This window comes from Dendrobates tinctorius, unplaced genomic scaffold, assembly GCF_039654945.1.
Source record: "Dendrobates tinctorius isolate UK_male_01 unplaced genomic scaffold, ASM3965494v1 ptg000058l, whole genome shotgun sequence".
In the NCBI taxonomy this organism is placed as follows: Eukaryota; Metazoa; Chordata; class Amphibia; order Anura; family Dendrobatidae; genus Dendrobates; species Dendrobates tinctorius.
The window spans coordinates 4,531,279-4,548,501 of record NW_027361726.1 but is presented as its reverse complement, the minus strand read 5'-3'; the positions used below and the strand labels follow the sequence as shown (position 1 = coordinate 4,548,501).

Below are 17,223 nucleotides of genomic sequence, written 5' to 3'. Positions count from 1 at the left end.
TTAGTTTGTATATACTTTGCTTTATTTATTGCAAATAAGGAACAGGAAACCTGTCAGGATGATTTTACTACTGAGACTAGTGGTATAGGTCCTAGAACAACAATAAAAATTATACTTATTTGTAAACCGTTGTGCCAAAACTGAGAAATCAAGCTTTGAAGTATTACTCAAATTAGAGAAAATGCACTGAGGGGTGTTGACTCCGCCCCACTGCACTTGAAGGTTAATCTACATGTGGCTTTATTGCTCACCTCCAGCACCTCAAGCTTTTCATGTATACAAGACGTACCTATGTGGGCACCATCAAGCCTTAGGGCATTACAATCCCTGCTCCTGGCACCTGCTATCCTTAATGTATTCCAGATGCATCCTGACATTTTATTTTGACAAGTTTTGCACTTTTTCACATTTTTTGGTTTAATTTTTGCATGATCTTAATAATGATCTTATTAGTTACCCCATGACTGCCGATTTCAGGTCCCCCATATCCTGTTTCTGGTGTAACCATGGCTATAGCAGTAAATTATAGAATTAAAAATCTCTCTCTTTTTGAGAACGGAGAGGATTTTTAATAGGAGGTAATTTGCAAAGTCGCTCATTTTTACAAACCCTTTGCAACTTTACTTATATAACAAGAAGAGACAAACCATTTAAAATGGTCAGCTTAGTTTCAGAAAACATGATTTGATAGGGATTTTCAGATATAAGCGTATCTCCTAACTATAGATTACATTCCCTTACCCAGAAAAACTATTGCTTTGAAATGTCGGCTACCAAGCGCCTTGTGCAGGAGACCATGTAAGAAGTGCAACAACCGTATGCATCAGTATTTGGTGCATGGGTGACGTGGCAGCAGTCCAAGAGCACCAAGATGCAAGGACGGTGTTGCAATGGGTCCATTTATAAGAAGAGGCAGCAGGGATGCCAGCAGATAGGAGGAGGTTCACAAGGCTCTGGTCCAGGAGCCACAGACTACTAATGTGGCTGCTGGAACATCAGTCCATGCAAATCTTTTTGAGAAAAGTTGCAGCTATGTCCCAATAATTTGCATTTTACTACACTTTTCAGTTTATTTTTTTTTCTATATACAATATTTAAAACTTTTAATTAGCGCTGGCGCTATCCTATTTGCAGACATATAGGCTGCAAGTTCAGCCTCTACTAGCTGTAGTCCAGTAAGTCACACTGTAAATCCATCACTCTGGTCTATTTTTCTTTGGGATTTCAGACTTTAATGGCATTCAGTAGCTCAGCACATTAATACGGTGTCACGGGAGGAATGTGCTTGTCTGCGATGTCCGCATGTGCTTCTAATGTCTTCCATATGGTGGACCTACAATTAGCGGTCGTCAGCAGTATCATCTCAAGAGGATGAGCACCCCGGAGTAGTTAGTGCCAGAATCGGAGGGTTTCATTAATAGAGCATTTACCCCACACTTTTGGCCGCCCCCTGCGTAGCCAGATCATCACATTCCCAGAGACTTGAGTCATCACTTACCTATTTTCTAGCAGTCCTGATCTAATCTGCCCTATGTGACGAGGAGAAATTAAAAAAAAAATGTAGGGCAGTAGGAAAGTATTATGAGAAGACTATAAGTCAACTGTTACAGCAATTTAGTAAGACGATAACCAGCTTTCCCAGAGACAGATACTACTACTAAGGTCACATTCACACGTTCAGTATTTTACATTAATATTTGTAAGCAAAAATCAGGAGTGGAACAATCCGAGGAAAAGTTTAATAGAAACATGTCACCACTTCTGCGTTTTTCACCCACTCCTGCAGTTGGCTTAGAAATACTGATGTAGAAAACTGGCCAAATACCGAACATGGCCTAATAAATAGATGGACTGAACCTTTACCGGACAGTAAACTGACTTACCATCACTATTGATAGCAGCAGTGTCTGAGGCTCTCGCTGACGGAGGGAATTAGTCACTCACAAGTCCTCGTAAAATAACATCATTTCTACAACTCACCTGCGAATGTCACGGGCAATTTATGACAACATTTATGACAACATGAATTCTTTCCCTCTGTAGGAAAACACTGAGGTCATGGTATGGCAGCAACTTTAAAAGGACTTATTGGCTGGGAACAGCAGCCTTACCCACTGCCTGCCATAAGTGTATGTTCTGATGAGTGGGTTACACCCAAGAACTGCTGTACTATCATAGCACAGCGATGCTGCAGGCACAGGAGTATGGAAAAATCACTCGTGGATGGCAACTGAAATATACAGATATAACGCCATACAGACAGGGATCAGAGAATGACAATCCCAACCATTTAATGCTATGGTCAATACCTGCTAAACCCAAGTGATTTTACAGAGGGAGATGGCTTGAGACACTATATAGACATTGTTATAGTAGGAAAATCTTTCTAAGTTGGTGTAGTGACACTCTTCACTGGACGATACCTCAAAATGGCACAAAAAACCCCCCATAAAAACCTTCAACTTGAACAGCAAAAAAAGAAAACTCAAAACCCACATCTCAACAATGTAAAAATGTATAAGGATTTTGGAATGTGATGCATTATGCAAAAAATAAATAAAATTATATAAATATAAATATGCAAAACTATATATTATATGTGTAATCCGTAATTTATCGGCCCCATATAAGGTTATTGTGCAATTTATAACTGCACAGTGAATGACAATCTAAAAAAAGTGTACTTACCCCTCCTCATTCCATCTCATCCCCAAAAAATAAAAATAAAATAAGTCCCCCCCACCCCCCAAAAAAAGCAAAAAAAAACAAAAAAAAAAAAACAGACCAAGGCTTCACACGGTGACGTCAATGAAAATACTAAGTTGTGGCTTCTGCAGAGCAATTTGAAAAAAAAAAAAAAAAAGACCCACAACAAGCCACAATCTATATCAATCCCTAAATCTCTCTGAGCATTTGTTAGGTTCTACAATACTCTAGGCATCTCAGATTTACTGTGCTTTCTCCACCGCTCAGCCTGAAATTCAATGCCACATACTCCATTAATTAAAATCAGATGTTGACACTAATATTTGGGGGTCTCTATAGCTCGGTCATCTCCCCACCCGGCGGATCAGATATCAGTAGCTGTTATGACACATTCTCGCCATTTCTTAAATAACTCCATGCACGATCTTGTATGTGAAACCACAAAGATTTATTGACTTTTTTTTGTAATGAAAATATTACTGAGAGTGCGCCAGAGTCCACAATTCTTTTAGTACAAAGATATGTATTTTGGGAAATCAACTCCAAAATATGTAGAAAAATGAATAGGATTTCTTTAGACCCCTACAATTCCCACAAAAAAAAAACAAGTAGAAAAGAAAAAAATAAAATAAACTACAAGAGGCATTAATAAAGCTAAACTTAGGCCACGCTACTCTGAAGCTTTTTGAAGTTTTATTATTTCTGGTTAGACAGAACCCAATCCTGAATAGCTCGCCAGGTGAATGCAAAGTCGCCGACATCTCACACTATCAGCGGGCGGTAGAAACGTGGCGGCCTCCTCTTGTGATGCCTAAAGGTCACCTAAAGAGATGGTGATGGTGTTAGGCACTCGCATACAAAAACTATGCGCTGCATTAGGCAACTAAGGAAGTGTCTATTGCTCTAATGGACAGGGTCAATAAGGGGTTAAAGAAACTGATAATTAGTAAATGATAATGATTAAGGTACGTTATATAAAACAAAATGAAAACATTCGCTCATGCATCATCAATGTCTCCAACAGTCTGCCATCGCCCCTCTACAGTTCATCTACACCTAGCTTGTCTTCATCGTCATTCTGGCCGTCTTTGTATAAGAATGTTAGGAGGAAGAGAGCCACGTCCATGGAGGACCAGTATGCCGTGTGAGACGTCATGGCCGACCAGTATCTACTTTCTACCAGCCCTTCTCGTAGCTCAAAGTCGATTCGGTGCTCCAGGTCCACTGTAAGATCAGTATAAAAGGAAAAAAAAAAAAAAGATCATATAGTAATTCTGGGCTAGAAATATAACTAACATAACCACGTATTATGCCGGTATCTTCAGCTATTAGAACGACTTTTTTTGTGCACCATGGGGACAGCAGTCTACAGGACAGCGGACCCCTGGTACAGTCTGGATTCAGTGCATGGGTCTTAATACAGTATATTGCAATGATGTAATGAGGGTGCAGAAGTAGTGGTAGTAGTAGTGGTAGTAGTAGTGGTCACCTGTGCAAATGCTTAACATAGTCGCCCCTCTGCGGACAATCTACAAAAAAAAAATGTAAGTGGCCCTTTAAAATCTATAGGGATTAAAAGGAAGGAAGCAGGGAATGCTGTTCTTCATTAGTCTCTACTTTCTTATTGTAGATGTCCGCGCGCAGAGAGGTCTGGACGAATGACTTGCATTTCTGACGTCTTGAATGAAGAGGCATTATTGGTGTCTGTCCAAGGGCTGAGATCATTTCCTTCAGTAGAGGAACAGGCCGGGAATAACAATGGGGTGATGCCGTGTGTATACACAGGACGTAATGCAAACTATTAGTACGGCCGATCAATGAAGGAGTCTCAATGATGAGCATTAAACAGGAAAATGCAAAACAAGCAGAGGTCAATTATTTACACTGCACAGACGGATCATAGGGGCTCCGGTAATATTTGCTTTATTTATGTTATTCCTAGTACTAGGAAAGAAGCTCAATGGAGGACAAGTTTCGGTATATAATTCAAGGCTTTTGCTAAAAGAATAGTAGCAAAAACGCTTCAGGTAGCCACTGATCCATCTCCGCACTTCTCTTCATCTACATATGCATGTCTATGAGAGGAGGATGATTATCCTGGAAGCAAACCAATATTCAAAATAGTCCTTTCAGTATTCAACATCAGTCTGCAGCTATTGCACTACACAGGGACTGTATATACCCAACGGTGGGCTGTATTTCTGCTCCAAGCCTGTGACATGGAAATGCTAATGACCCTTACCAGTGTCCAGTGAGCCGGATATGCTGTGTGGAATGGTTTGGGATGCCACAGTACTTTGACTCTGTACTGATTTTTTGTCTTCCCCATCAGCGGAGTCTTTTACATCACAACCTTGAGATGTAGTTGCACTAGAACGTGCAAATCTTGAGAACAACATTCCCCCCAGGCCTTTTCCGATGCTTGCGGCACCTGAAAGACGCACAATGAGCAATGCTAGGAAGGACAAGCCTATGACTTTGCTGCCATCTAGTGGCTGGTTCTTAAGTTGACAATATTCAAGGATTTTTCTTAAAACATTTACGTTTTACATTTACGTAGCAATCCAGAGAACGGGGTTTTCTGCAGAGTACTTTTTTTGAATGGAGCTGAGATATACATACTCAAACTCTGTTGCATGCATCGACCCTGGGACTGCCCGAAAGAGTGGTGCGCTAGACCTGCCACCCTTCCCCCCACAGTCCCTTAGAAAATGACTAGAATGGAGGTGAAGTATTGACACGACACTTCCATTTAAGAGAGGGAGTCCTATTTTCACATTTGTGGAGGTTATGTTTGGTTGGACCAGCAGCAATAAGCAAATTATCCCTTATTTGACGGACAGGGGATAACTTCTTACTTTGGGAACAACCCTTTAACCTGATAATCAAGAGTCTCAAATTTACAGAGCTCGGTAGTAGAGCATTGTAAATTAGAGCACTGGATTTAAGCTCAGACAATTTAGCGGGCCGCCCACCCAGAGTCAGGCAGAGAAGTGTACCCCAAGGTGTTTATTAACCCTTCTGTCTTCTCTTTTGAAGGTTACATAGTGCTCAGTAAATGCTGCTGATGCTTCTGTAGGACCTGACGATCACATGCCCTCTGGGTGCGGGACATCATAAGCCCAGATCAGCTCTGCCAGTAGCGTGTGTCATAGAACTGGGCTCTATTCCCCTGTATCTGGAGCTTCTATAGATGCCTCAGTCACAGTGGAATAAAATGCACAATAAGCAGAGAAAAAAGCCACAACATGCTCCTCAGACTGTGAGAGTTTGTCTTCATAAAAATAGGAGTATGTAACCAAAAAAAAAGCCTAGAGAAATCAGTTATCTACATGACCATAATAACCTGTTCAATTAATTTCTCAAATGTTATTTCTTGCGAAATTAGAACAGGAAAAAAAAAGTATGATTACTGAAATGGTGAGAGGCAAAAACAAAACACAACAAAAAAAAAAACCATTTACTGGTAATTAATGGGTTATCGTAAATACAATAAAAGGTGGGCATTACCTAATATGCTTGCTTTGCCGATATTCGTTATGGACTCTCCATAGTGTCTTCGAGGCAGGACTGGTGACGTACTTGGGCTCGGGATGCTTTCTGTATCGGACATTGAGGTAGTATCTTTGGACGGGTTGATGAGACACGGTCTCAGGTGTTTGTATGGAATGGGATTTGTGGTGTTGGATGAGTGGATCTGGACTGGTGCAATGTTGCTGTAGTGCTTCAATATTAATGGCTCAAGTCTGTAGGCCTAAAATGGAACAAAGTAGACAGAAATATCAAACTTCTAAGGCAATCTGGTCCCTGGTAAATAATGAAGAATCGCATAAAGATAGGGAGATATGGAACATGCTCAGTGACCTCCACACAACTCATTCACTCTTTTGGGTTTTCTTGGACTTCTATTTAGACAATAAAGGGGTTATCCACTATTAGGACAACCCCTTCTGAGTCTCTATGTTTCCCCCCAGTAATCCTAAGGTACTGGAACCCGTTGCAGGGGTGGCAACGCAGGTTCTTCCAGCGGAGCTCCGTTCCGTGCACCGACTGTTCTCAGTGCTGCAGGTTAGCGCTCCTAATTAAGTGCACGAGTTCTGTATCTTAGCCGGATTGCGAAGGTTCTGACCTGATCAAATAGTATCATAGATAGCAATGATACAGCAATGTGAACGCACCTTTATATTCTGCTTACTTTGCCGCCAACACCTGAAGTGAAAGCAGCTGTACAAATTGGTTTCCATAATTAAGTTTCTAATATTGATCAGTAAATTGCCATTTTTCTCTTTAGTTGGAGCAGCTGTTTTTGAAAATAGGAACTGCGGCCATATTGGTTGTTACTGAATTGGTTTCACAACAACTGATAAAATAGGTTAGTGACATAATGACGACCAATCGTTAGCTTAAATAAAAATGGATATACAGTGGGGAAAAAAGTATTTAGTCAGCCACCAATTGTGCAAGTTCTCCCACTTAAAAAGATGAGAGAAGCCTGTAATTGACATCATAGGTAGACCACAACTATGAGAGTCAAAATGAGAAAACAAATCCAGAAAATCACCTTGTCTGATTTGGCAACATTTATTTTGCAAGTTATGGTGGAAAATAAGTATTCGGTCATTAACAAAAGTTCATCTCAATATTTTGATATATATCCTTTGTTTGCAATGACAGAGGTCAAACGTTTTCTGTAAGTCTTCACAAGGTTGGCACACACTGTTGGTGGTATGTTGGCCCATTCCTCCATGCAGACCTCCTCTAAAACAGTGATGTTTTGGTCCTGTCGCTGGGCAACACGGACTTTCAAATCCCTCCAAAGGTTTTCTATGGGGTTGAGAGCTGAAGACTGGCTAGGCCACTCCAGGACCTTCATGTGCTCCTTACAAAGCCACTCCTTCATTGCCCTGGCTGTGTGCTTGGGATCATTATCATGCTGAAATACCCATCCACGTTTCATCTTCAATGCCCTTGCTGATGGAAGGTGGTTCGCACTTAAAATCTCACGATACATGGCCCCGTTCATTCTTTCATGTACACGGATCAGTTGTCCTGGTCCCTTTGCAGGGAAACAGCCCCAAAACATGATGTTGCCACCACCCCCATGCTTCACAGTAGGTATGGTGTTCTTTGGATGCAACTCAGCATTCTGTCTCCTCCAAACACGATGAGTTTTGCTTCTACCAAACAGTTTTACTTTGGTTTCATCAGACCATATGACATTCTCCCAATACTCTTCTGGATAATCCAAATGCTCTCTAGCAAACTTCAGAAGGGCCCAGACACGTACTGGCTTAAGCAGGGGGACACGTCTGGCACTGCAGGATCTGAGTCCCTGGTGGCGTAGTGTGTTACTGATGGTAGCCTTTGTTACGGTGGTCCCAGCTCTATGCAGGTCATTCACTAGGTCCCCCATGTGGTTCTGGGATTTTTTCTCACCGTTCTTGTGATCATTTTGACTCCACGGGGTGAGATCTTGTGTGGAGCCCCAGATCAAGGGAGATTATTAGAGGTCTTGTAAGTCTTCCATTTTCTTATTATTGTTCTCACAGTTGATTTCACACCAAGCTGCTTGCCTATTGCAGATTCAGTCTCCCCAGCCTGGCGCAGGGCTACAATTTTGTTTCTGGTGTCCTTCGACAGGTCTTTGGTCTTCACCATAGTGGAGTTTGGAGTGTGACTGTTTGAGGTTGTGGACAGGTGTCTTTTATACTGATAAGTTCAAACAGGTGCCATTACTACAGGTAATGAGTGGAGAACAGAGGAGCCTCTTAAAGTAAAAGTCATAGGTCTGCGCTGCAAGTAAAAATCTTCTTTATACAGAGCTGGATAGCATCAGATTATGTGGATATTACAGGAAACAAAATGAGAATTCATGATTCCAACAGAACGTAACAGACAGGTGAGCTGGAATAACCATGCCGCGTGCAGCTCCCTGATTAATGTCTCGTTAGGTATAGAAGGGGGTATCCAAATGAATATGATCTGAGCTGTAATTGAGGGCAGCTATGCAATGTACAGAGCCATGCTGTTTCCAGGTCTGATCACATCGAGCCGGTGTGTTGGATGCAACTTTAGTGTGAGCTCAGTGCACCTTCCCACCTACTTGTTTTGCACCCATCTTTCCTCCCCCTCTTCGTTGATTGACAGCTCTAGTTTTACAGGACCCAGAGGAGGGTTAAAATAAATAGGTAGGTGCCCTGACCTGCTCGGTGTACCCTTGGCGTGTCCTTGGTGCGACCAGTCATTTTGTACTCACGGACTCCCTATAAAAGGAGTATTCTCTGTTCTAAGGAACTCATGACCTATTCACAACTGTGAGATTGCTGTAGGTCATCAACTACCTCACCGGTGAGCTTGGCAATCTGCGTGCATCATTCAGTGATGACCTTATGCATGTGACCCTTGCAGTCAATCTTCAGCATCAGCAGGCCTGTGCCTCACCTGGCAGCACTTCCACTGAGGATCATGATGGACAGTAGCGATCATATGTGCTTGAATCGGCACGTTATTGCTACAGAAAATAAGTACAGACTGGCACAGAGACCAGTGGACTGGTAAGACTCAGCAGCACCCCTTGAGCTATATACAAGTGCTTCTCACAAAATAAGAATATAAAAAAGTTAATTTCAGTTCTTCAATACAAAAAGTGAAACTCGTATAGAGTCATTACAGAGTGATCTATTTGACGTGTTTCCTTCTGTTAATGTTGATGATTATGGCTTACAGCCAATGAAAACCCAAAAGTCATTATCTCAGTAAATCAGAATACTTTATAACACCAGCTTGAAAAATGATTTTACAATACTAAATGAAATGTATGTTCAGTTAATGCACTCAATACTTGGTCGGGGCTCCTTTTGCATCAATTACTGCATCAATGCGGCATGGCGGCTAACAGCCTGTGGCACTGCTGAGGTGTTATGAAAGCCCAGGTTGCTTTGCTGGCAGCGTTCAGCTCATCTGCATTGTTGGGTCTGTTGTCGCTCATCTTCCTCTTGACAATACCCCATAGATTCTCTATGGAGATAAGATCAGGCGAGTTTGCTGGCCAATCAAGCACAGTGATACTGTTTGTAAACCAGGTATTGGAAAGAAAAAAGAAGTTCCAGCGCCAGGAATGGAAAATTAAAAATCCATTTTATTTTGTGCCATTGCATATTAAAATTCCAGCAGGTACAGCATATCTGTCGGATGACTACAGAACAACGCGTTTCGACGCCTCAGGTCTTAATCATGATCATCCGACAGATATGCTGTACCTGCTGGAATTTTAATATGCAATGGCACAATAAAATGGATTTTTAATTTTCCATTCCTGGCGCTGGAACTTCTTTTTTCTTTCCTAATATTGATTGACTGCCTAGTCAAATCCGTGCACAGGATTTGGATCCTACCAGCAAGGCAGTGCGGTGAGCTGGATTAATTTCTCTCTTTTTTTTTTTTTTTAAACCAGGTATTAGTACTTTTGGCAGCGTGGACAGGTGCCAAGTCCTGCTGTAGAATTAAATTTCCATCTCCAAAAAGCTTGTCGGCAGAGAGAAGCATGAAGGACCCTAAAATTTCCTGGTAGACGGCTGCGCTGACTTTGGTCTTGAGAAAACACAGTGGACCTACACCAGCACATGACATGGCTTCCCAAACCATCAATGATTGTGGAAACTTCACACTAGACCTCAAGCAGCTTGGATTGTCTGTCTCTCCACTCTTCCTCTAGACTCTGGGACCTTCATTTCCAAACAAAGTGCAAAATTTACTTTCACCTTAAAACACCACTTTGGACCACTGAGCAACAGTCCAGTTCCTTTTCTTCTTGGCCCAGGTAAGATGCTTCTGGCGTTGTGTATTGGTCATTAGTGGTTTGATACAAGGAATGCGACACTTGTAGCCCATGTCCTGGATGCGTCTGTGTGTGCTGGCTCTTGAAGCAATGACTCCAGCAGCAGTCCCCTCTCCTTGTGAATCTCCCTCATATTTTTGAATGGCCTTTTCTTAATCCTTTCAAGGCTACGATTATCCCGCATGCTTGTGCACCTTTTTCTACCACATTTTTTCCTTCAACTAAACTTTCCATTAATATGCTTGGATACAGCACTCTGTGAACAGCTACCTTCTTTAGCAATGACCTTTTGTGGCTTACGCTCCTTGTAGAGTGTGTCAATGACTGCCTTCTGGACATCTTTCAAGTCAGCAGTCTTCCCCATGATTGTGGAGCCTACTGAAACGGACTAAGGGACCTTTTTAAATGCTTAGGAAGAACCTTTTCATGTGTTTTGTTAATTATTCTAATTTACTGAGATAAGGACTTTTGGGTTTTCATTGGCTGTAAGCCATAATAATCGACATTAACAGAAATAAACACATGAAATAGATCACTCTGCTTGTAATGACTCTATAGAATATACGAGTTTCAATTTTTATATTGAAGAACGGAAATAAATTAACTTTTTGATGATATTCTATTTTGATGAGAAGCACTTGTATTACGAAACAGCTGGGAGTGGTGCTTTAAAGGGAACCTGTCACCTATTTTTGTCGCTATAAGATGTGTACACTGCCTTTCAGGGCTTATCTACAGCATTCTATAATGCTTCAACAGAGAGGGGAGTGGTCTGTGAGGACCACAAATACGACGAGAAAGTCCATCAATATTATAAAAATATATAAATCTTTATTTGACAAGTATGCAGAAATAGACGGTGACAGTGAGTACAACCATTAGGCACCAAAGTGCCATAAAAACACCAGGACGCCTGAACCCATATTATTGCATGATGTCCCTATAAATGTGGTCAGTGACCAACAAGTAACCACAATGGTATCCATTAGCAGGTATAGCACCCATATCCGCTGGCCATAATGTCTCATCTAATGCTAACATGAGAAATGCCTAATGAATGATCGTGCATAATGGGCCAAAATGAGGCCAATAATCATACCTGTAAGGGTCCTATACAGGGGCGTAAGGGTCAGCACATCCGCTGGATACCATTGTGGTTACTTGTTGGTCACTGACCACATGTATGGGGACATCATGCAATAATATGGGTTCAGGTGTCCTGGTGTTTTTATGGCACTTTGGTGCCTAATGGTTGTGCTCACTGTCACCGTCTATTTCTGCATACTTGTCAAATAAAGATTTATATATTTTTATAATATCGATGGACTTTTTCGCCGTATTTGTGTCCTGGTGTTTTTATGGCACTTTGGTGCCTAATGTTTGTGCTCACTGTCACCGTCTATTTCTGCATACTTGTCAAATAAAGATTTATATATTTTTATAATATCGATGGACTTTTTCGCCGTATTTGTGTCCTGGTGTTTTTATGGCACTTTGGTGCCTAATGTTTGTGCTCACTGTCACCGTCTATTTCTGCATACTTGTCAAATAAAGATTTATATATTTTTATAATATCGATGGACTTTTTCGCCGTATTTGTGTCCTGGTGTTTTTATGGCACTTTGGTGCCTAATGTTTGTGCTCACTGTCACCGTCTATTTCTGCATACTTGTCAAATAAAGATTTATATATTTTTATAATATCGATGGACTTTTTCGCCGTATTTGTGTCCTGGTGTTTTTATGGCACTTTGGTGCCTAATGGTTGTGCTCACTGTCACCGTCTATTTCTGCATACTTGTCAAATAAAGATTTATATATTTTTATAATATCGATGGACTTTTTCGCCGTATTTGTGGTCCTCACAGACCACTCCCCTCTCTGTTGACACATTTTAAGAGACTAGTCCATATTTAGTCCTTTATTTGCAGCAACCATTATTTGCTTCATTATGAATTTTGTTTCCATAGTTACTTGGTTAGTATTGCTGCTCTTTATTATTGGCTTGTGTTAGCATTCTATAATGTTGTAGATAAGCCCCCAGCCTGACTTAGGAGACAAGAAAAATAACTTATTTTACTCACCGGGGGGGGGGGGGACTGGCGGTCCGATGCAGTCCAGGGCGCAGACGCTGGGCCTCTCTGACCTTTCCCGGCGCCTGCGTACTGCAGTACTTTACTCTGCTCAACGGGGCAGAGAAGTACGCCTGCGCAGGAGCGCGATGCCAGGGAGACATGATGCAACAGATGCAAGAAGATGGGAGGCGCCGGACCCAGACCTGCAACATCCAGCAAACCGGACCACCCCTCTCGGGTGAGTAGGTGAGTATAATAAAACTTATTTTTCTTATCTTTCAGGTCAGATCGGGGGCTTATCTCCAGCATTATAGAATGTTGTAGATAAGCACTGAAAGGCAGTGGCCGCATCTTATAGCAGCCAAAACAGGTGACAGGTTCCCTTTAAAGTACAGGTAAAACCCTGCAAATTGGTGCATGTTGAACAGATATTGCAGGGGTTATTTTCTTTAAGTCTACAGAATGAGCAGAGACTTACCACAGGATCTGCAGGGTGGAAAACATTAAACAAACGATTACAAATAGCTCTAGGTAAAATATGATCTTGAGTTCCGCGATTTCCTGGACGAATTCCACGTAATGCTAAAAATACTGCCAGGGGCGAACCCATGCAGAAAAAGTTCTCCACCTACAAGGGTAAAAGCAGGCAAATGGTCAAAGTATAATTGTGCTATGGGTAAACTGCATTGACCACTCTCCACAAAAAAAAAAAAAAATCACAACTGTTAATAGCCGTAGCTAACCTCATTTCCAGAAATCTACTTGCCTTGAATTTTAAAACAGGGGTATTGGAACTCTTAAGTCCATTTAGTCTGTCTTCCAGTTCTTTTAGCCTGCAAAGAACAATATAATTATATTTTCACTTTTTATGCAAACATCTCTATTATGTAAGTAGTAAACCGGGGAGAACAGACAGTAATTTTAGCAGTCTTCTGTTGTAATGTCAGCCTGAATTATGGCATGTGGATAATGTCGCCTCACGCCCACAGAAACCGAGACAATCTGCTGACCATGGCAAACTTACTAACAGATAGCAGCTTTGGAGCTGCGGCCAGAGATGTTTAACCCCTTCACGACCTTGTGATTTTCCATTTTTCCCCCTTTCTTCCCAGAGCCATAACTTTTTTATTTTTCCATCAAAATGGCCATATGGGGGCTTGTTTTTTGCAGGACAAGTTGTTTTTTTGAACAACACCATTGATTTTTCCATATAGTATCCTGGAAAACAGGAAAACAAAATCCAAGTGTGGTGAAATTGCAAAAAAAGAGCAATTCCACAATTGTTGTTTTGTTATTTACCATTTTCACTAAATGCTAAAACCGACCTGTCATTATGATTCTCCAGGTCATTACAAGGTTGCAGATACCAAACATATATAGGATTTTTTTAAATTTAAATTGTAAAAAAAAATGCACAGTTTGAAGAAAAAAAAATGGCGCCATCTCCCGAAACCCATAGCGTCTCCATTCTTTGGGGCTGAGTGAGGGCTTATTTTTTGCGCACCGAATTAACGTTTTTAGTGATACCATTTTTGGGGTAGATACGATGTTTTGACTGCCTGTTATTTCATTTTATTGCAATGTTGTAGCGACCAAAAAAAAACGTAATTCTGGCGTTTTGATTTTGTTTCTCGTTACACCATTTGCCAATCGGATTACTTGTTTTTATATTTTATATACTGGTCTAATAGGTTGCTTGCACATATGCAAAAGGAAAGGGGTCCTCAGACTCATCTTGCTAGTCATTTGTTGCTCCATCCAGTTGGAAACTCAAGGGAGAGTTAGTTGTAAGACTTTATCGGGTTAACTTCTATTGGAGTTATGGAAAGAGCTGAACAGCCCGACAACATAACCCGCAAGATAATCTGTCATTTTGCTCCACAATAGAGTCTAACAAATGCTAATATTTGTGTCCCATCTCGTAGCATCCAACCATCACCTCTGACATTCACTTAAGTCACTGAGCTAAGCCATGATACTACGTACCGTTGCTTGGTCAAGCAAAGCTCCCGAAGTAGATGTTGTTCTTCATAACTAATCCACTGGTCCTCAGTCTCCTCCTTATCCAGCTGTTCATAAACATGGACTGGATTCCACCCAGTCATGATATCGAAGGTAATCACACACCCCAGGGAGTGGGACACAATAGACACTTTGCCTCCTCTTTCTTCAAACTCTGGGTTTCGGGAGCAGAACAAGTTGTAGAGACGGTTCAGTTCTTGCAGTAATCCTTTCACTAACTGATAAAGGAAAATTAAGCTTCTTATTGCTAATGAACTCTGCAAAACCACAATTTATAATTTAAGACATAGGTACGATAAGGTAGGCAATTTGATACTTTAACAGTCAGAAGAATGCAAACATCTATTAGTGGCAGTCTGTATTCTGCTCATGTTACTACTAAAACCATAAAGCAACTTTACAGTGTAACAAACTTCTTATAAAGGGGGTATATAATTCAGCCCTTATCTCCATCACCCAATGCCAGTTTAGTTGTTGTGGACATGTGTCTGTGAGTGTGGAGGAGGCCAGTTATACAACTGACGACTATCTTAAGTGTGCAACCAGCATGGAAGCGCCAGCCAAAAAAGTGGGTGTGGGTGACGGACACATTTTAACAGCCTTACAAGGTCTCTGTGACTCAGCGAGGCTTTTTCCAGCAAATTCTGGCACATGATGCCTAAAGCTCAATAATTGATGAGTTACAAGGTTGAGCAGGTGACACCGATACTCTTTAATAAGAAATTGCATTGTTTTTGTCCAACTAGCAGAACAAGAGCAAACATACACTGACATAAGCTTTCTGGTCCACTTATTATACCGGCTATGTAATGAATGTCAGCATTGTTGTAGAAAATTAGAACATGGGAAATAAAACCACCCAGTCGGCACCTTCTCTGTGTCATGTCCTAGCATGCCATGAACCGTGGTGACATTACAGATACATGACTGGCACTACGGACAGTGGGCATGAGGGAAGCACAGACTTTTTATTATACATTGCCCTGCTAATTCGGTTTTGGAAACTCGATCCCATAAGGACTTTCTTTTTGGCTTTGTCAATTAAGTGGGGGCCTTTGAATATGTTTGGTTTACTGGCACATGGCAGTGCATATACATGTGTTGTGCCAAGATTGTATGTCATAGACACGACTTATGGAAACTGGAAAAAGGATGACTAGTGAAACAGGGATTTTTGTCGTACTCACCGTAAAATCCTTTTCTCCAAGACGCTCATTGGGGGACAGGACTGTGGGTGTATGCTACTGCCACCAGGAGGCGAACACTAAGTGAATGAAAGACAGGTTAGCTCCTCCGCAGTATACACCCTCGTCCTAGTTGCCAGCGAGACCAGTTCGGTGCAAAAGCAGTAGAGAACAAAAAAAATAGACAACATCAACCTTAATGCAGGTATCATGTCTAGAAAACCCACTTACTATCATAAATACATATTAAACAACATAAGGAGCCAATTGGCTAATGGGGGGTGCTGTGTCCCCCAATGAGCATCTCGGAGAAAAGGATTTTACGGTGAGTACCACAAAAATCCCTGTTTCTCCTTCACCTCGTTGGGGGACACAGGACTGTGGGACGTCCTAAAGCAGTACCTGGGTGGGAAGTCGACTCACCGGTCCAAGCTTTATGCACCTCCTGTCTACAGGTGCACCACCGCTGCTTGGAGAATCCTTCAACCCAGGCTCGAGTCTGCTGAAGCCCGAGTATGGATACTGTAATGCATAGAGAATGTATGCAAACTGGACCAGGTTGCCGCCTTGCAGACCTGTTCTGCTGATGCCGAAGAGCCGCCCACCGCCCGAGTGGAGTGTGCTCTTATCCCTGCCGGAACAGGTGCGCCTCTGATACGGTAAGACTCCTGAACAGTCAAACGAATCCACCTGGCTATGGTTGATCTTCAGGCAGCGAGTCCCTTCCTGTGACCCTCAGGGAGCACGAACAGAGTGTCTGTCAGACGAAAGGATGCCGTCCGTGACACGTACCTCCTGAGGGCACTCACCAGGTCCAAAGTATGAAGAGCCTTTTCCACACGGTGTACGGGTGCTGGGCAAAAAGAGTGTAAGTCAGTGTCCTCATTAATGTGAAATGAGGAAACGACCTTTGGCAGAATAGGGGGAGCAGGCCTGAGAACCACCTTATCCTTGTGAAAAATCAGGAACGGAGCTCGGCAAGATAGAACCGCCACCGCAGAGAACCCGCCTGATTGATGTTATAGCTACGAGGAATACCACATTCCAGGAAAGGTATGTCAAAGAGACATCCTGTAGTTGCTCAAATGGAGATTCCTGCAGAACACTTAGGACCAGGTTAAGGTCCCAGGCTTCCAGAGGAGCCCTATAGGGAGGTACCAAGTGGGAGACCCCCTGGATAAAGGCCTTTACCTGCAGATTGGTAGCGATCCTGCGCTGGAACAGGACAGATAAGGCAGATATCTGTCTTCTGAGGGAACTTGGAGCTAGCCCCGAATCTAGGCCAGTCTGGGGGAAAACTAAGATGTTGGTAATGGAGAAACTCAGCAGGGAATAACTGCGGTCTTTACACCATGCGAAGAAAACCTTCCAGGTGTAGTGGTAGATACATGCTGAGGCGG

At 42.1% G+C, this 17,223-nt stretch overlaps 1 protein-coding gene across 4 annotated transcripts in view; it reads right to left on the bottom strand.

Annotated features, from left to right (window-relative positions):
- Nucleotides 1-3,132: 3,132 nt before the first annotated feature.
- Nucleotides 3,133-17,223, bottom strand: part of DDHD1 (DDHD domain containing 1) — a 57,242-nt gene continuing 43,151 nt past the window's right edge. For 2 of the 4 annotated variants that reach the window (XM_073577944.1, XM_073577946.1), the window contains 6 exons: nucleotides 14,604-14,857; nucleotides 13,384-13,450; nucleotides 13,096-13,245; nucleotides 6,217-6,460; nucleotides 4,953-5,137; nucleotides 3,133-3,943 (listed from right to left, as the gene is read on the bottom strand). In XM_073577944.1, coding sequence (XP_073434045.1) covers nucleotides 3,746-3,943; nucleotides 4,953-5,137; nucleotides 6,217-6,460; nucleotides 13,096-13,245; nucleotides 13,384-13,450; nucleotides 14,604-14,857 — 1,098 coding nt within the window. In that variant the 3' untranslated portion in view covers nucleotides 3,133-3,745. Of the gene's footprint in view, nucleotides 3,944-4,948; nucleotides 5,138-6,216; nucleotides 6,461-13,095; nucleotides 13,246-13,383; nucleotides 13,451-14,603; nucleotides 14,858-17,223 lie in introns of all 4 variants that reach the window. The other 2 variants (XM_073577945.1, XM_073577947.1) reach the window with 1 other exon arrangement.